Source organism: Humulus lupulus, chromosome 9 (genome assembly GCF_963169125.1).
Source record: "Humulus lupulus chromosome 9, drHumLupu1.1, whole genome shotgun sequence".
Taxonomy (NCBI): Eukaryota; Viridiplantae; Streptophyta; class Magnoliopsida; order Rosales; family Cannabaceae; genus Humulus; species Humulus lupulus.
In genome coordinates, this window is record NC_084801.1 from 179,777,068 (window position 1) to 179,798,149 (window position 21,082).

The 21,082-nt window shown below is 33.5% G+C and overlaps 1 protein-coding gene across 3 annotated transcripts; it reads right to left on the reverse strand.

Moving 5' to 3' along the window:
- Window positions 1-2,812: 2,812 nt before the first annotated feature.
- LOC133801353 (tropinone reductase homolog At5g06060-like) lies at window positions 2,813-15,902 on the reverse strand. 3 transcript variants are annotated; one of them, XM_062239538.1, is made up of 5 exons: window positions 15,826-15,902; window positions 15,539-15,746; window positions 8,965-9,181; window positions 3,228-3,334; window positions 2,813-3,027 (listed from the first exon to the last, which is right to left on the reverse strand). In XM_062239538.1, the coding sequence occupies exons 1-5, from the start codon at window positions 15,900-15,902 to the stop codon at window positions 2,830-2,832; spliced, it is 807 nt and encodes a 268-aa protein (XP_062095522.1). In that variant the 3' UTR covers window positions 2,813-2,829. The 3 variants fall into 3 exon arrangements, with proteins under 3 accessions (XP_062095522.1, XP_062095520.1, XP_062095521.1); XM_062239536.1 differs by having other exon boundaries at window positions 2,813-3,015; window positions 3,222-3,334; XM_062239537.1 differs by having other exon boundaries at window positions 2,813-3,058; window positions 3,238-3,334; window positions 15,826-15,890.
- Between the last annotated feature and the right edge of the window lie 5,180 nt (window positions 15,903-21,082).

A 21,082-nucleotide genomic window follows, 5' to 3' on the forward strand; every position in this document is an offset into this window, starting at 1 on the left:
GATACCTGGGATATCCTCACGATATGGACCGCGTATCCAGGGCATGGTAAAGCGCCTGGGACGGCATGGTCGTACGTGTTTAGCCAGTTGATGGCCTGTTTAACTGATAAGTGTTTGATATGCATATGTTGTCTGTTATGTGTTTTCTTGCTGGGCTTTGGCTCACGGGTGCTCTGTGGTGCAAGTAAGGGCAAGGAGAAAATCTACCAATCGTGAGTATGGCGAGCATGAGGCGGCGTGTACATGTTTGGTCAGCCTGACTGCCACGGTCAGGGGCATTTTTGGGTGATGATTGTATAAAATTGGATTTTGTCATTTAGTCGACTCTAATTACATTTTGAGTTGTAAATATTTCTAAACTGTACTTTGGGATCCCAAATCTTAAACATTTTACGATTTTCAATAAAAGGAATTATTTTTAAAGTTTATGTCTCTGTTTATGTTTTGGTTACATAATTATCTTTAAATCTCGATTAGCGAGTTAAATGCATGTTTTAAACTCACTTAGTAACGACTCTAAAGTAGTAGGGCGTTACAATTCCTGCTGCAACAGATGAAGAAGTTATGGAAAAAGGAGAGCAAGAACTAGCAGAAAGTGAATCTGATCAAGATGAGGATACTACTTTAGATTATGAATTGGTCAAAGATCGTAAGAGGAGGGCTATGAAAGCACCTGTGAGGTATGGATTTGCAGATGTGGTTCACTATGCACTAAACATTGCAGAAGTTGGTGACTTCGAACCTAGAACCTATGAAGAGACCATGAAGTCAAGTGATAATCTAAAGTGGAAAGCTGCAATGGAAGATGAAATAGATTCTCTAAATAAAAACAAGACCTAAACCCTGATTGAGAGACCTGTTGGGAAGAAGGTTGTGGGAAGTAAGTGGATCTTCAAGGAGTACCAGGTGGGGAAAAAGCAAGATATAAGGCCAGACTAGTTGCTAGAGGTTTCACACAAAGAGAGGGTATTGACTACAATGAGATATTCTCTCCTGTAGTGAAACACACTTCAATAAGGATTCTGTTAAGCCTTGTTGCGGTAGAGGACTTAGAACTAGAGCAGCTTGATGTCAAGACTGCTTTTCTACATGGTGATCTTGAGGAGCAGATAATCATGAAACAACCAACAGGTTTTGAGGTAAAAGGAAAAGAGAATCATGTTTGTCTATTAAAAAGGTCACTCTATGGTTTAAAACAATCACCTAGGCAGTGGTATAAACGATTTGATGATTATTTAATCAAAACTGGTTTCAAAAGGAGTTCATTTGATAGTTGTGTGTATGTCAAAAATGAGAAGGCTCTAGTGTATCTACTCCTATATGTAGATGACATGCTCATAGCCAGCAAAAATATGAGTGAAATAGACAAAGTAAAGAGGTTGCTGAACAAGGAATTTGATATGAAAGACCTTGGTCCAGCAAAGAGAATTATGGGAATAAATATTGATAGAGACAGAAGAAACAGAAGGCTTAAGCTGTCTCAGAGTGAATACATTACCAAAATTCTAGATAGATTCGGGTTTGCAGATGTGAAACCAGTCAGTACACCCATATCTCAACAGTTCAAACTATCCTGCTCACAAGCACCAACCACTGAAGAAGAAATCAGATATATGGAGTCTATTCCCTACACAAGAATTGTAGGCAGTATCATGTATATCATGGTTTGGACTCGACCAGATATCTATCATGGGGTTAGTGTGGTGAGCAGATTTATGAGCAAACCATGACAAGAGCATTGGAAGGCTGTCAAGTGGATTCTAAGATACTTAAAGGGAACTATCAATACTGGATTAGTACATAGTTCAGACACAAGAAATACAGGTGTTTTGGGCTATGTAGATTCAGACTATGATGGGGATCTAGACACAAGGAGATCACAATCAAGTTATGTGTTCATGCTAAATGGGTGTACAATCAGTTGGAAAGCCAATCTTCAAACCATTGTAGCCCTATCTACCACAGAGGCAGAATACATAGCTTGTACAGAAGCTGTAAAAGAAGGTATCTGGCTTAAAGGAATCACTAGGGAGCTAGGCATTGATCAAAGACGTGTAAACATATACTGTGACAGGCAGAGTGCCCTTCACCTCAGCAGAAACCAAGTGTTTCATGAAAGGACCAAGCACATAGATGTTAGATTACACTTCATGAAAGATGTAATCAGTGAACGAAAGGTCAAGCTCTGCAAGGTCTCTACTGAAGACAATGCAGCTGATATGCTCACCAAATCACTTGCTACAGCCAAGTTCGATCACTGTCTTGAATTGCTCAAAATCACTGATATCTGTCATCAGTGATTAATCTGTTTTGTTTGTCGTATATTTTTATGTTTTAGCTTTGTATTAGTAATCAAGGTGGAGATTTGTTAGTCTAGATGCCTGCTAATACTTATCCACGTGTATCATGTTGATTATCCTAGTGGTCATTTCTTTTGTCCAGTTAGTCATGACTGTTATGTTCGGTTCATAGCCTATATGTATAAATAAGGCAATGTAACTATAAAATGTACCAGTTTTATCTTTGTTGTGTAAGCTTGATATTCAGATCAATAAAGCTATTCTTTTTTTTTAATGTGCCTTAGAGTTATTTGATCTTTGTGTTCATTCTATGAGTTGCATGTGAGATAGTTCAATCAAGTTGAACTGGTTCGGTTCTTGGTAAGTAGGAAGGGGTTCTTTGCCGAAGGTGATCAAGTGGTGATTCAACACATCTCATTCATAATAATAATAATAACAAGACTTAAAAACAATAAAATTCTTTTACAATGATAAGTTATCCAAAGGGAATGTCACACGTGCATTACATATGTGTCTCATTTGCTAGTGTTTATTTAGTTGGAGATGGTGTCGGAAAGCTGGTCACAGTAAATCCACCATCAACATAAAGAACTTGGCCAGTGACATATGAAGCAGCAGGTAGACAAAGAAAAGCCACCACAGAAGAAATGTCTTTAGGCTCTCCCACACGTCCCATTGGAGTTCGATCAATTAGTTGACCCACATACCCATTTCCCTTTTTCAATAATATGATAACATTATGAGAAAACATGAGTATGCTAAAAATATCATATTATTCAAGTATTTGGACCCAACATAAAAACCTAGTGGAGCTTACTATATATATTGAGAGATATATATAATTTTGATAAATAATATAATAAATATAAAAACTAAAACTAAAAGAAAAAAGGTAAAAGTGAAGTGAGTACTGCACCATACCGAATTACTCTCCAACAAGCTGGTTCTAATAAATCCTGGAGCAACTGTGTTTGCACGAATGTTGTCCTTGGCCCATTCACAGGCCAAATTTTTTGTTATTTGGTTCATTGCTCCTGTATGACAAAACTACTTTAAAAAAATGATAGTACTGAAACAATATAAAGGAATTATAATATATAACAATTACATAAAAAGTTTATATCATATATAAAAAGAAAAGCAATTCGAACTTTGTATCAAATTCAGTATCACTGTCACCTAACTATCAAACATGACCAATTATTAATTTATGTGTATCTAAAAGAATTCAATGAAGGACTCAAAATGATGTTAATATTCTTTGAATAGAAAAGGTCTGAGACTTTTATAGTCCCAAAAAGAAAGGACCGCAGAACACGTGGCTACAATACAAAAGAAGAGAAAATAACAGAAAGATAACTGCAAGTTTAACAGTTAAATGACACTCTAATCTTCTTGTTTAACAGCACCCACAAACTCATTGGGCGTGGATGCATTGTGAGTTTGGTTCTAAGTTCCTGAAATATGTGGGTAACTAATGCTTTGGTGAGGCAGTCAACCAATTGATCAGCAGATGAGGTGAGAGAGAGAAGAAGAGCCTTGCTTTGCACCCGTTCACGAATGAAATGGAAATCCAATTCCACAATGCTTAGTGTGGGCCTGAAGAATTGGATTTGTGGCCAAGTGTAGAGTGCTCATATTATCACAATAAATAGTCGGAGGATGAGATCAAGGTAGTCCCAATTCTGATAAAAGAGCTTGTATCCAAGAAACTTCAGCAACTTCATTGCCCATGGAACGATACTCTGATTCAGTACTTGAGTGGGAGACCACTTTATGTTTGGAAGAGGACCAAGAAATGAGGTTATGGCCGAGGAACACACAATAAGCACTCATGCTGCAATGATCATCGGGGCAGGAGGCCCAGTCCGCATCAGTGTATGCATGGAGGACATGATCAGAATTATGTTGAATGAGTAAGCCAAGATCACATGTGCCACGTATGTACCGAAGGACTCTTTTGGAAGCCTACATATGCACATCAGTAGGAGAATGCATAAACTGGCATAATTTGTTAACTAGAAAGGCCAACTCTGGTCAGGTTAGAGTGCAGTATTGTAATGCACCAACAAGGCTACGATATTTAGTAACAGAGGGCAGAGGAGTTCCATCATGAAGAGAGATTTGGCCTAAGGCAATTGGGGTCGATAAAGGCTTAGAGTCAAGCATTCCAGTCTTAGAAAGTAGATCACGAAAATACTTTGTCTGACTTAGATGCAACTCAGCAGTGGTGCAATGAGCTTCAAGGCCAAGGAAAAAGTGCAAGGGACCAAGATCTTTTACAGCAAAATGAGTACCAAGATACTGAATAACAAGTGCAATTGTGTCGGAACATGACCCTATAATTATAATATCATCGACGTAAAAGAACATATAAAGATAAAGCCCGAGTGGTAAAAGAACATTGATGTATCAGCCTTAGAAGAGATAAAGCCCCACTGACAAAGAGTAGTGCTAAGTTTGGTAAACCAGGCCCAAGGGGACTGGCAGAGACCATATAAAGATTTCAACAACTGCATACATGGGTGGGGTGATTGGAATCAACAAAGCCATGTAGTTGGCATATATACACAGTCTCCTCAAGATCACTGTGAAGAAAAGCGTTTTGGATGTCAAGTTGATTAATGGCCCAATTGCGAGAAACTGCGATGCTAAGCACAAGACGGATAATAGTGGGCTTGATGACGGGACTGAAGGTCTCATGAAAATCAAGGCCATGTGTTTGGTGATAGCCTTTTGCGACGAGCCGCGCTTTATACCTGCCAACCGTGCCATCAACATTAAGCTTAACACGGTAAACCCATTTGCAGCCCACAACAGTGGCATCAGGCAGTCTAAGCACAAGCAGCCATTTGTCCTGAAAGTGTAGTGCGGAAATCTTAGTGGACATTGCATCTCGCCAGACTTGATGTTTATGGGCCTCTATAAAACAAGAGGGCTCAATATGAATGTTGGTACGAACACTAGAAAACAGCTTAGGCTTAAAGATGCCCGAGTTTGCGCAAGTAACCATAGGGTGAATGTTGTGAGGTATGCAAGATTGCACACAAGGTGTAGACACACTGCCAGCTAGTGAAGGGAGGGATAGGGAGGATGAGGACAAGGGAGAGGGTGTAAGGGAAGGAGTATTAGTGGGGGCGTGATGGATAAAGTGAGAGTTTTTGGGGAAGAAGAAAGATGAATAGGAGAGGAGGATACCGAAGGAGATAAGTGAGGTGGGGAACGACTCATAATGGACAAGGAAGGGGGGTAGATGTAGGTGGTGCTAGATGGGAATGGGAGGATGGAGGTATGAAAGGAAGAGAAGTGACAACGGAGTGGGAAGACACTGATGGGGGAGAGTGGGAAGTAGAAGTAAAAGGGAACACTTTTTCATTAAAGACGACATGTCTGGTAACATACAAACGACTAGTGGCAAGTTTAAGATACAAATACCCCTTGTGATGACTACTGTAACCAAGAAGTAAACAAGACTGAGAGCGAAATTCAAGTTTGTGGGCATTTTGGGGACGTAAAAACGGAAAGCATGCACAGCTGAAAGTACGAAAATGAGAATATTGAGGTTGTTTTTGGTAAAGGAAAAAATAAGGACTTTGAAAGTGGAGGACCTTCGTTGGAAGCCTATTGATAAGGTATGTAGCTTTGCTAAAAGCATAAGGCTAGTAGCTAACAGGAATAGAGGCGTGGGCAAGAAGTGCAAGACCCGTTTTGACGGCATAGCGATTTTTGCGTTCCACGCGCCATTTTGTTGTAGCGTATAGGGACAAGAAAGTTCATGAACGATGCCTTGTTTAGCAAAGATGGAATAAAGAGAGTGATATTCACCTCCCCAGTCAGTACGGTCTCTCTTAATAGAGGCTGCAAATTGAGTGGAAACCATTTGTTGAAAGGTATGAAAGACAAAAAAACTTCATCTTAGTGGATAGTAAATACAACCAAGTGAATCTGGAAAAATCATCAATAAACAATACAAAATACGATCACCAACAATAAAAGAAACAGGAGAAGCACCCCATAAGTCACTGTGTATTAATTCAAAGGGCTTTGAAGCCCAGGATACAGAAAGAGGAAATGAAAGTCTGTGTGACTTGGCTTGTTGACAAGAATTACAAAAGGACAACTTAGTGTTTCTAGGAACATGAAAATTACAATGAGATAAAACAGTAGTGGTCATATCTTGAGTTGGATGTCCCAAACGTGAGTGCCACAGATTAGGGTTCAAAGAGTCAATAAGAAAGAGCTGGAAAGAGGAGACTAGTAGACAACGACGAAGGAGACACTTTGTAAATGCCATGATCAAGAAGACATGTTAGAAGAACTTTCTTGCTGACCTGATGTTTGACATAGAAACAATTGGAGTGAAATTCCACAAAGGCATTATTATCTTCACAAAGCTTAGACACACTAAGAAGATTTTTGGATAGGAAAGGGGAATGGTAAACTTTGGACAATTTGAGAATAGAGTTATAGGCTGGCAAGTGTGCAGAACCAATGTGAGAAATCATAGTAGTGTTACCTGTACCAACAGTAATCTGTTCAGGGCCTTTGAATGGTTGGGCACCTTCAAGAACATTCAGGTCTGGTGTAAAATGGTGTGAATCACCTGAATCCATGTACCAAGAGGGGTCAGAGTAAGATTTGTACATAACCGTGGGAGGAGAATGAGAGGGACCAGGGGTATGTTGAGAGAAAAAGGCATTGAATGGTTTGGTTGCAGAAGGGGCAGGGTGATACTGCAAATTGTGTCTATGATAGTAGATATTAGCAGTGTGACCCACCTTCAAGCAAATCTGACAACGTGGGCGAGTGAGATTGTAAGGGCGGGAAGAGGGAAAAGTGGATGGTGGTGAAGCAAACCAGGGAGTGGGTTGTGTGATCTAGTGAGGAGAGTGGTGGGGAGGGCGATAGGTGGATCTCGGCTGGGAGCCAGGAGCAGTAGTATGGTTCTAGGTGGTGTTTGGGTTTGTGAGGATACAGGTTTGCAAAGTTGGCTTGAAGGCTGATTGTGTCCACAGTATTTTGACGATGCAAGCGAGCATCATAGTGAAGCAGTAAGCTATATATCTCCTCCATGGATGGTTTATCAGCTCTAGACTGAATAGGGGTGACATATGCGTTGCATTCTCTGTCAAGACCATTGAAGAAGTAAATCAGTTGATCAGTGTAGGAAATAGGGTCACTTGCGAAGGCCATAGTGTTGCAAAGGCCACAGAACTTCTGTATATACTCAAATGCAGAGAGACCATCCTTTTTGAGATTCTGAAGTTGAGTCAGGATCTCAGAGAGACGAGAGAATGAGGTTGCAGCATAAATCCGTTCAAGGGCATCCCAGATCTCATATGCAGTTCTATAGCCAACAATTTTCCCCAACATCAATTCGTTGATCGAGGCATAGATCCAACTCATAACCAGCCTATTATACCTCTGCCAGATCTGATATTCTTGAGAAAGAGGGTTTATCGGATCGGGTGTGTTGAGAGCCGGACAGGGATGAGTTCCATTGATGAAATCTTCCAGACCATTCGCAATAATGATATTGAGCATTTGCATTTGCATTTGCATTTGCCAAACCACAAAATTATGCTCATTAAGCTTAACTGTTATGGGTTGATTTGCTGAAGGTAGTGGGGGTACAGATGGAAGGGCAGGTAAGGAAGAGGAAAGTGAGATGGTTGTGGGGATGGTAGAGATAGCTGGGTTAGGGGTAGACATGGGGGACAACTAGTACAGTTGTTGTTGGTGGTTGGGTGGCAGGTGTTTGGGCTGTGGAGCTGATTTCAGAGGCCATAGAGTTGTCAATGCTCTAATACCATAAAAGAATTCAATGAAGGACTCAAAATGATGTTAATATTCCTTGAATAGAAAAGGTATGCTACAGAGACTTTTATAGTCCCAAAAAGAAAGGAACACAGAACACGTGGCTATACAAAAGAAGAGAAAATAAGAGAAAGATAACCACAAATTTAATAATTAAATGGCACTCTAATCTTCTTGTTTATAAGTATCAAATGTTTTTATAATTACATATACATGCACATGTTGCATTTAAATGTAAATATTCATAATAATTTTTTACATTATGATCTTTTTCCTTATATAATATCACTATATGGCATCCACATTATTAGCTTTATCACACAAATAATTGAAAGTGGAAAAAATATATATTAATTGGCACCTCAAAACAATAGTCACAGTTATTAAACAAAAATTATATATAAAAATATAAGGACCAAATACTTAATAGATAAATTTTTAATAATGAATAATGATAATGTAAGTTTTAGCCATTCGATTTTATTACTTATTCAATATTATGTATATGGTTGTAATCAGTTTGATAGTAAGTAAAAGAAAGATGTATACAAAGTGCTGATTTCAACCTCTAAAAATAAAGATAATATATTATATATATTTTTTTAAATATATAGTCACTATACAAAATATAACTATTAAAATCTCCCCCATATGTATATATAGATCTGTTTGGAAAAATTAGCAAAAGAGTGAAAAATATGTCTCAAATAATTCAATTTTCATTGTACAATATTATATTTTGTTTTGAATTGTACTAACTATATATTTGTATTAGAAACAATAAGAAGTAATTGGAAGACATCAAAAAAAAAAAAATATATATATATATATATATATATACATATACCTTTTGTTGCAGCATAGAGAGTACAACCTGGAAAAGCTGTAGCTCCAGCAATAGAAGAAATGAAGATAATGCTTCCATTTCCAGAAGCTTTGAAAAGAGGATAACTCAGTTGTGAGAAATGGAAAGCAGACTCAAAGTTCGTTCCCATTTGAATTGAAGTATCTTCAGCAGTAAACTCTGTGGGATTCTTTGATATTATTGTCCCAGCATTATTTACCTGAATCTTATGATAATTAATATGATGAAATACTCACTTGCAAAGTTGAATCTTATCAATCTCAAAATATAGTAATAAATCAAATTTAATATGAAGCCTTGACTATATTAGTGAAACACCTTATTAGCAAAGAAGAACCAAGTGTAAAAACCAATTTAATTATAATTTTGATAGTTTTTTAAATAAAACACAAAAATAAGATAAATAGTTTAAAATATGGGATTTTTTCATATTTATGAGATTTTTAAGGTTGTTTTACAAAAATGTGGATATTTAATTTTTCTACTTTTTTTTTATGGTTTTTTATTTGAAAGTTCATATTTATGAGATTTTCCTTCTCATAAATTTGTAAAAATATATAAGTATGCTACATTTTTTATCATAATTATGTTTTCTTTTATTTTGAATGTAATTTTATTTTATTTTTTTCAATTTTTTTCTTTCTTTTTTTCCTTAGTTATTTTTCTTCCATTTTTTTCATTTTTCATTTTTTTTCTACCAATTTTTTCCTTCATCCTTTTTTTTTCTTTCCATTTTTCCATTCTTCTTCTTCTTCATTTATTTATTTTTTTTCTTTCATTTGTATTGTTTTTTTTGTTCATATTTTTCAGTTATCTTTCTTTTTTTTTCATTTTTCCTACTATTTTTTCTTCATTTTTGTATTTATTTTTTTCTCCTTCCATTTTTTTCACACATATGAGCTTTTTTTTCTTTCATTTTTTTCCATTTTTTTCTACCAATTTTTTCATTCATCTTTTTTTTTTCTTTCCATTTTCCATTATTTTTCTTTTCTTCTTCTTTTCATTTTTATTCAATTCATCTATTTTTTTTCCTTCATCATTTGTTTGTTTTGTTTTTGTTTTTTCATATTTTTTTAGTTTTTTTCCCTTCTTTTTTCTTCATTTTTTGTACTTATTCTTTTCTCATTCCATTTTTTTTCTTTTTTCACACATATATTTTAATATTACATAATTATTTTGCTATATTTTATTTATTTTTGTAATTTTTTATAGTTTTTTCCACTATATGTAAAAAAAAAATCAAATCAATTTTTTAAACATTTTATTTTTACTGTAACCCTTATAGGAACACCCAAATTTGGAAAGAAAACTAATAAAATTATGAAAACGTGAATGTGTAACTAGTTTCCCTAACAGTAATATTCAAATCTAGAAAGAAAAAAAACTATACAAAAATGTGAATGGGTAACCAGTTATCCTAGGGGCAACATCCAAATTCGGAACGAAAAAAATCGATATGAAAACGTGAATGGGTAACCAGTTACCCTGATGGGAACATTAAATATAAAGAAAAAAATTTGATGAAAATGTGAATGGTTTACCAGTTACCTTAGTGGGAACATCCAAATTTGGAAAAGAAACTTAGATGGATAATCAATAACCCTGATAGGAATATCCAAATAGATATAAAAAACATGAATGGGTAACTAGTTACCCGATGTAAACATTTAAATTTAAAAAGAAAAAAAAATGATATGAAAACGTGAATGAGTACCTGATTTCCCTGATGGAAACATCCAAATTTTAAAAAAAAAAATCATATATGAAAATATGATTGTTATTAGTTACTTAACCCAAACAAGGAAAAAAATAGTCACAATCTTTAAAAAAAGTTAGAACAAAAAAATTGATTTTATATTTTTATGTATAGTAAAAAAAAAAAATAAGTACAATAAAAAAATGATAATAAATAAAAAATATATATTTTGAGTTGAAGTGGATGCCACTTAATAAGAAGTTTTCTCCAAAAAAAATTTGACAAAGAGGGATGAAAAATAAGACGTCAACGAGAAGAGAAGTTGAAGAGATAAAAATTAAAAATAGTAAAGTGAAAATGTATTTATGAGTTTAAATTGTAACATTAAATTATAAAAATAAACATTAAACAATATAAAAACAATAAAATAGATTAAGTTCCATTTTTTAAAATACTAAGCCAATATTGTATAATGAAACTAATATAAAAATAATTAAATTAAAAATACTTAAATGACTAAAATAATCTCATAATGTAAATAAATTTAATGAAGAGTAAAACTATGACATAAATCAATTTTTATACAAAAATATAGAAACTAAATCCATAAAATTGAATTTTTTTTTTAAAAAGCCATAAAATAAGTTCTTTTTTGAAAAAAAGTCATATTTTTATAAACTTGTTAAAAAAAAACTCATAAAAGATATAATTCCCTCTTAAAATATTGTGTTTTAAGAGGTATGTGGGCCGGTCTAGCTGTGAAGTTAGAGCCTAGATCGAGAATTTAATAAGATCCATAGCTCCTGCCCCCAAAATCAATTACATAGGGCTGGTTCTCAAAGGGCTCAACATTAATGTTCATGGACGAGTTGGGTCTCATCTCGGCATTATTTGGGACCTTCGGCAAAAATTTGTTTAGAGGCCTTCGTTTATTTCTAGGTTAATCATGGTATGGAATCTAAACAATTAATATAAACAAGACCCATCATTTTATAAAAATAAAAAGGGAATTTACTTATTTGGTACCCTATATTTTTGTAAAGTATTATTTTAGTACCCTCTGTTTTCAATAATGCTTATATGGTACTCTGTATTTTAAAATTATACATATTTGATACCCTAGACTCAGATTTGATAGATAAATTTTGTCAATATGATCAAACTGTCATCAGTTATATGTAATTAAGTAATTAAATTTAAATTTGGAACTTACATAATTGACAGCAGTTTGATTAAATTGGTAAAATTTTATTAATTAAATTTGAGTTTAGGGTACCAAATATGTACGATTTTAAAATACAGGGTACCATATGAGCATTATTGAAAACAGAGGGTACCAAAATGATATTTTGCAAAAACGCAAGGTACCAAATGGTTACCTACCCAAATAAAAAAAAAAGAAAAAATTAGAATCCTTGTCTAGATTTTTGTCAACATAATTTTAAATATATTCTAAATACCTCTGGTTTCATTTTAATTCATGAATTATTAAAAATTAATGAATTTTTAATAAAAGTAAATTAAATATATAGTAAAAACTAATTAATTAAAAATATTTTTACTAAAAATGTTTAAAATTAATTAGTTGTTAATATATTTAATTTAATTTTGTTAAATATTTGAAAATGATTAATAATTCATTAATTCAAATTAAATTATGGGTATTTAGGTCATAAAAATATGTGGATCAAAATCTAAATTGGAGTCTTATTTTTTGCTTTTTACAATAAAAAAAAAAAGAATCTTGTGTGTAATTATTTGAAACCAAAGGTCTTCACTAGTATACAAATAAAATTGAGGGAGCCAAAATAACATAAACCCTTTCTTTCTATTCAAAAATTATATTTATTTATAATTCTTTTAAGAACACACTTATTAATTAAAATTATATCATAAATAGGGTTTTTACCATATCTTTACCCTAAATTATACATGATTTAGTAAATTAGTCCTTGAATTATAAAATGTAGCAATTAAGTTCATAAACTCATTAAACAATAACAATTAAGTCCCTCATATGTAACTTTTTGAATAATTTTTTTATGGAAAATATTGCATGGCATTACCAAAATAACAATATATAGAATGACAAAATATAAAATATATTACCCCAATTAATTAATATCATAATCCTTCTCTTTTTTCTCTCTAAAATACAAACAATGAAAACAAAAATATTCAAATTAAACTATGACGCGTTATAAACATTATGATGAATTAATGCACAATCTCCATTTTTCCATTCTGGTAATGCCATACAATCTTGTTCATAAAAAATTAGCCAAAAATCACATATAAGGGACTTATTAATTGCTATTGTTGAATGAGTTTAGGGAATTGATTACTACATTTTATAGTTCAGAGACTAATTTGCTAAACCATGTATAATTCGTATGGTTGTTATACTAAAAGCATTTCTAAATATTAATTAAATATCATTTTATGCATAATATCTTTGCTAATTAATTTTATTTTTTATTGTGATGTTGTTAATACATTATTATTTAGAATTTTTTTAATAACAATTATTATTTAAATGATTATTAAGAATACTTCATTTGCAATGTAATTATATTAATAAAAATTAATATACTTTTTAAATAGTAGAGTGTTGATCAAGTTATTTATTGTTTTTTGTTTGGTGGTAAGAATGTGATAGTATTGAATTAGATTAATGAAAATATAAGATCATATTGTCAAAAAAAAAATTGTAATAATTTAAGTTGGAGTTAAATTTTTAAAATTGTACCTTATTACTTATAAAATATATGAACATGATTGATTGGATGTAATAAAATTATCAGTTTCTAATAAGAATAAGATTATTTCAAACTAGGCAGATTAGTCAAGCTGTTGGAATTTTTATTAATATACTCTCTAATTACATAACCAATGATAAAAATTATTTAATTCAATCTAATCCTCTCCAATTTTATTTTTAAACATGATCTTAGTGTACTATTTCTGGTAAGAGAATATAATAGACATTACTCAATAGACTGTACATTAACATAAATTAAAAAAAAAAATGCTTGATGTGAGTGTAGATTACTGTTATTATCTATTTTTCTTTAAGGCTTTTTGCTTATATGAAGAATATATATGTTTGAATATAAATAATTTTTATTTAAATTATGAAAATTTTAAATTAAAATTAATAAATTTTAAGAATATAATTATTATTAAGATGAAAAGTACATAATATTATATAACATATAAGGTGGCCATAGTATAGTATAGTGGAAATTAGATCCTGTACCCATTTTAAATGATCCACTTTAATTTTTACTCACTATTTTAGTACCTAAATTTTCAATTAATGTACTCATTATACCCCTTCAATTACATGTTTTTTTTTCTCCTTAAACACACTACAATTAGTATGTATTTCCAATTTAACTATAATATGACACATATAATACACATTATAACAACACTTAGAATTATGTGCTCAAATAAGGGTAATTTGGGAAATCTCATGATAATAATGGGTAAAGTTCAACTAAATATATTTAGTGTCTAATTTTAATTAACTACTCCTAAAAATGAGTAGTTCTCAACTTTTCCCCATAGTATAAACATATAAGGTGGGCCAAGTCCACACCAAGAGCTTTATTAGCTTAAGCATCGGGCTCCCAATTTAGTAAATTTTTTTTATTTATGGACTCCTAAATCTAATTTTTACCAAAGTCGCAACATATATATACACTATATAATAGATACAAATAACATACAATACAACATACGTTGTTTAGTTTCTTTTTATAAAATTTGTTAATTATTTTTACTAAATTTGTATGATTGTATAATTATTTGTATAAAAAATTGATTCACTCTTTTAAAATATATATATATGGAATGAATTATAGTTATATAGTATATATAAATATTTATATTAATAATCTCCATATAACATCTAAACACAATATTGACATAGATATATATATTTACATGGTTACTTAACATATATAAAATACAATAATATTTAAAAAGAAATTAATAACAGAAATAAAATAAAAATAGAAAAAGTTATAGTGTATACAGTAATATACATGCATAAACTATTTTTAGTTTCTAATGTATATCGCAATGTCCTTTAGTGAATTTATAAAGAAAAATAGCTTCAATCACTTGATAAAAAATAAGTTATCACACAAATTTATAAGATAAAAAAATTATATATGTCTTTATTATTTTTAAATAAATATGATTTAATTATTTAAATTATGATAAGATGTCTTAAAAATATCATACTTTAATTTATTTATTTTCGTTTAAGTTTATGTTTGTTATAGTTTTTTAATATAACAGTGATAACAAAAGATTATATTACATGTTTAATATAATATTAAGTTTAAGTTTAATTAAATTTTATTTAAATAATAAAATATATATGGTTTTATTATTTTTAAATAATTATCATAGTAAAATATCTCAAAAATATTATATTTTAATTTATTTTTTTATTTAATTAATTTATTTAAATTAAGTCTTGTTTACAATCTACCATTAAATATAAAAATATTCCGTTAAAATTAATAAAAAAAATAAAAAACAGCTAAAATTAAAAATTTCATTTACTGTACAAGAGTATTTTGAATTCAGCAACTCAGACCATCGTCTCACCCCCTTAGATCTTGAGCCAAATCTGTCAAGAACTAAACTTGTTTACGAGTCCAACCTAGTAAATTTCTTAAATAATTTCATTTATATATATTTTTATTATATTCACAATATTGTTCTTTCATGTGTTTGTTATTTGTGTTTTTAGTAAAATTAAAATTCGTCGTTGAAAGGTTGTAAAATTTCAATTTCCCAAATAATTAATATGGATAATGGGTAAAAGTAACTAATACTTACAAGAATGTGGAGCTTTCCTTGAAAATGAGAAGACACAGTTTCCATTAGTTTTTCTCTTTGGTCTCTGAACAACACATCACACACTGACCCACTTACATCGTAACCCTTCTTTTTCCACTCTTCCAAACACTGCTCCAACTCATTTTTCTTTCGACAACACGTGTGAACTGTGGCTCCAAATCTTGCTAATTCTTCCACTATGGCATGCCTAATAATAAGTTTTTTTATTAGTATTATTTTCAGTAATATTAATAATCATATAAATATATATTAATGTACATACATACCCTATGCCACGAGATCCACCGGTCACCAGAGCTGTTTTTCCAATAAGATTCCATCTGTCGTCCATACAAGTGTTCATTTTTCTTAATTGTCAAGTTTGTGGTACTGGGCATGACAATAAATATTTGATGTATAGACTGTTTATCTACTTCATGTCGTGATATTTTATTGGTACAAATTTAAAGGTGATCGATCTAATACTCATGTCTGGCCTGCAAGGCCTGCGCCGGGCCGGCTCTAAGTCCATGTAGTTAATTGCCATAAATAATAAAAAAAAACATTGTTTTATTTCAATTATAATGCCGCCATGCCAGTATTCCACAAATGTACAAGAAGTAGGGTTTATATTTGCAGTCAGCATATTTTTTTGTTTTACGTCCTGTCTTCACTTTAAGCCCTACCGATGAGACTTTTAGTGTTCTCGACCCGTGAACAGTTTTTGGTGCGATTTTTTTTATGACTGTGTATATTGTACTTATTTAGAGCATCCTGCAAATTTTTAGAAAATTTCGAATAGTTTACAATACCGAAAACTAGGTTCAAATATGTTGTTTCCACACGCATAAAAAAATTAGTAACATGTGCAACATGTTTGAACTTAGTTTTCGGTACTGTAAACTATTCGGAATTTTCTGAAAATTTGCAGATACTCTAAACAACTACAATATACACGGTCATAAAAAAAAATCGCGCTGAAAACTGTTCACGAGTTGAAAACATTAAAAGTCTCATCAGTAGAGCTTAAAGTAAAGCACCTATAGAATAATTCCCCTTATATTTGCTATATATAAGTTGTCATCTAGGACAATAGTTATTGCGATCATTTTTTATGGAATAAAGAAGAGTTTTACCTCTAAACTATTACTAACACTAAATTGTGTTTCCAAATTTTTTTTCGCTTGTTTAAAATTCCCTCCAAATTATTAAAACTACTACAAATGGATCTTTCTAGGGGCATGACTCTACCATGCGTAATAATAATTCAAGGGACACAATTTGTGATGATACTTATAGGGGAATGAAAATATTAAGTGTTAATCTCTCATGTCACGTCAGTTTTTTGGACAAGGATTTAGACTGATCTACAAATGATCATTTATTATAATAAGAATCAAATATTTATATCAAACGTCAAGTTTATAAAGATAATTAATTCTTATCGGTCCTGTTATTTATAATCTCTATTATGTACAACACATTTACTAAAATATCTATCCATATCAGTAATCTGAATCTAGATTAGTTGCATCTCGTATGCTTAGCAAACCGTACTAGTAATCATTCATTAAAGATTCAATACTTTAATATGTTACTGACTATTTTATTCATTATATATGATTTCAATTCACTCGTACTAATACAAGATCATTTCTCATGAATGAATAAGGAATTTTCTTGATATTATCATATAATTAATTTAAAAAATAATTATAATATTCGAATATAATAAAATTGTTCTTTTATTTAATTCAATAAAATATCTTTTCATGCTTTTAGAGCATTAATCCTAACACATAGATTGTATGCGAAGTTTAAGAAGTGTGACTTCTGGTTAGCTCAGGTGACATTCCTTGGTCACATAGTCAGTAAAGATGGAATTAAGGTGGATCCAACCAAAGATTGAGACGGTTAGGGATTGGCCAAGGCCAAGGCCAAGGAGTACTTCAGAGATCAGGAGTTTCCTTGGATTGGCAGGGTATTACCAACGTTTTATGGAAGGTTTCTCAATGATTGCAACCCCACTAACAGAGATGACACGCAAGAACCTGAAGTTTGTGTGGTCAAATAGATGTGAGAACAACTTCCAGGAGTTGAAGCGGCGATTAATTACAGCTCCAGTACTGAGTCTTCCATCAGATCAGGGGAAGTTTGTAGTATATTGTGATGCGTCAAGACAGTGGTTAGGTTGTGTCCTTATGCAGGCTGGAAAGGTGATTGCCTATGCATCGCGACAACTAAAGGATTATGAACAGCGGTACCCTACGCATGATCTAGAATTAGCAGCGGTGGACTTTTCCTTGAACGTATAACAGTACTGTCTAAATAGGGAGAAGTGTGAGATATATACTGACCACAAGAGCTTAAAGTATTTCTTTACACAGAGAGATATGAACATGAGAAAGGCGTTAGCTAGAGTTGGTGAAAGATTATGACTGTGAGATTCTTTACCACTTAGGGAAAGCCAACGTGGTGGCAAATGCCTTGAGTTGAAGAGGTTCGGGACAGCTGTTTAGTTTGAAGCATATATCAAAGAAGTTGGTCAAAGATATGACCAGAGCAGGAATAGAGTTGGTGGTGGGCCAATTAGCTAACATCACCTTACAGTCTACTCTCTTGGAGAGGATTAGAGAAAAGCAGATTAATGATCCTCAGTTGATGAGGCACGGAGAGGACGTCCTATGTAACACCCTACTTCCTCTGAGTCATTACTAAGTGAGTTAAAAAATGTGCCACTAGCTCGCTAATCGAGATTTTAGGTTAAAAGTGTGACTAAACTGAAACAAAACTCATTTCAAGACATTAAGTATAAAAACATTTGGTTATTCATTGAAATCTTAGAAAGTTTTACAGATGGGATCCCAAAATACTGTTTATAAAATAAATTACAGATCAAAATATGCACATGGTCGAGCTAGGCGACAAAACAACTATTACACTACATCTTCCAAAAATAACCCTAGCCGTGGTAGCCAGGTAGGCCGAACATGTACCCATCGCTCCACGCTCTCCGTACTCATGGTTGGTCAACCTTTCCTTTGCCCTTACCTGCACCATAGAGCACCCGTGAGTCGAAGCATAGCAAGAAAACTCAACACAAAACATATAAGATATACATAACAATCCACGGTATACAACAAAACAGCCAACAGGCTAAACACATAGCATCCAACGCCATCCCAGGCTCTCTACTAGGCCCTGGGTTCGCGATCTTCACCGAGAGAGTGGCTCCAGCACCCTAGGAGGATCTCACCCTAATGGCCTGCCCTCAGCGTGCTCAATTCTTATCCTTACCCCTTGTCGTACCCGAATTTTTGTCGTTCTCGGCCTTCGTCGTTCACTCACAAACATGCATCACATAGCATTATATTCAAATATATTTAAATGCATATTAAACATAAGCATTAGGGCTGCGCCCTGCAATACAAACAATAGGGTCGCGCGCTGCTCTATAGGTACAACAATTTTCTTACTTGTGTCTCGAGCTATCCGGATACCGCGATCCCGAGCACAATCCTCTAACCTGAACCTCGTTGAAAACCTAGTCACAACGCATTCATAATAACCATCCATCAAGCTCTCAACCAATAATAACTTTGGAATATTAATCTAGCCTCCGGAACCTTGGATTCTACCAAACCGGGTAGTAGAATCTTTCCCGAGCCTTAACTATTGGGTTCCCGAGCTTAAAACCCTCAAACAACCATTATTTTGCATTTGAGCCACGACCTAGCTCCTTAACGGCCGCAGTGCGCTCTAGTCAGAGGCAAAATGTATCTCTGCTGAAATACACGGGTCGCGGCGCTCCAAGCCCTGCACCGCGGCGCCTGGTGAAATTTCTGAGGGCCCCAGGCCTCTTCGTTCAAACGGGTCACAGCGCCTAATGAACAGGGTCGCGACTCGAGCCCCAAAACTCAAAAATCCCACCATTTTTACTGCGTTTTTCCCAGCCAAACCCATAAACCCTCACCCAATTCAGCCCCTATACCTAGAATTAAACCCATAATTCATATCACAACAGCATAACCAACCTAAATACCCCAAAACATACTCCACCAACTCCTCAAAACTCAAAGATCACATCCCATAGTTTAACCCCATAATACCTCAAAACCAAAATTAAAACCTAGTAGAATTTACAGAACTTCGTACCTCCTCTAGCAATTTATCCTGAGCTTACTCCAACTCCACAAGCTTTAAATTCCTCCAAGCTTCAACCAACTTCCGAAAGAGTCACTTAAGCTCACCAAGCTTCTCAAGCCAAAGAGTGGAAGAGAGAGAAAGAGGAAGAAAAGGATGGCTAGCTGAGAGTTTCTATTTGCTTCTCCTTAGTTCTAGTAACTTAGTTTAACTCTACCCTTAATTGCCTAAATTCCAAAAATGCCCCCAAGTGTAACCTTAATCCCTTAATGTCATCAAGGGCAATCCTGTCATTTGTCACATCCCACTAAGTCCTCGAGTGTTCCTATAAATCCCCGTTTAATCTCGACATGCCCAAACAATTGCTAAATTACTACCTGTTACCCGTTAATTTCTGAACACATATCATATCCCAAAATACCCCTAGGCTCCTCCCGAGCCGGGTATTCAACCCCCGTTGTGACTATTTAACCAAAATGCTCCTTGTGACCATCTCAGATCGTGCATCAAAGATATATCGCCACTTACTCGTGGTATCAATCACAATATACACAAATATTACATTTATGCCCTTAACGGGCTAAAATTACAAATATTCCCCTAATAACCAAATGAGGCCCACATGCATATTTAATTCACCTAAACATGCATTTCTAATCATATAATCATCAAATTCACATATTAGCATAATTAAATCAATTATTCCCCTCCCGACACGCTAATCAAGGACCTAAGCCTTATTAGCAAATTTGGGACGCTACATCCTAGCTGGAGTGGCTATGGACTACACTGTCTCATAGATGGGTTTGTTGAGATCCATGGAGCAAATTTTTGTTCCGATGGACTCTGCTATCAGACAAGAGATTATTGATGAATCTCACACAAGACCGCACTCGCTCCATCCAAGAACCACGAAGATGTATCAGGATTTAAAATGGCTATATTGGTGGCCTGGGATGAAGAATGACGTGAATGAGTATGTGGCTAAGTTCCTAACATGTCAGCAGGTGAAAGCTGAACACCAGAGACCAACAGAGCTATTACAGCTTTGGGTATCCCGAAGTGGAAATGGGAGGACATTACTATGGACTTCGTAGTGGGATTACCCAGAACTGTGGGTCAGTACGATTCAATTGGGTGATTGTGGATCGGTATACCAAATCAGTCCATTTCTTGCCAGTGAGGATGAACTTTGTAGTGGATCCGTATACTGATCTCTATGTGAACGAGAGAGTGTGCCTTCATATGACTCCTAGGTCAATTATTTCAGACCGTGATCCCATCTTTACGTCCAAGTTTTGGGGAAGTGTTCAGAAGGCTATGGGTACACAGCTGAAGTTTAGTACTGCCTATCATCCTCAGATTGATGGTCAGTCTGAGGGGACAATACAAATATTAGAA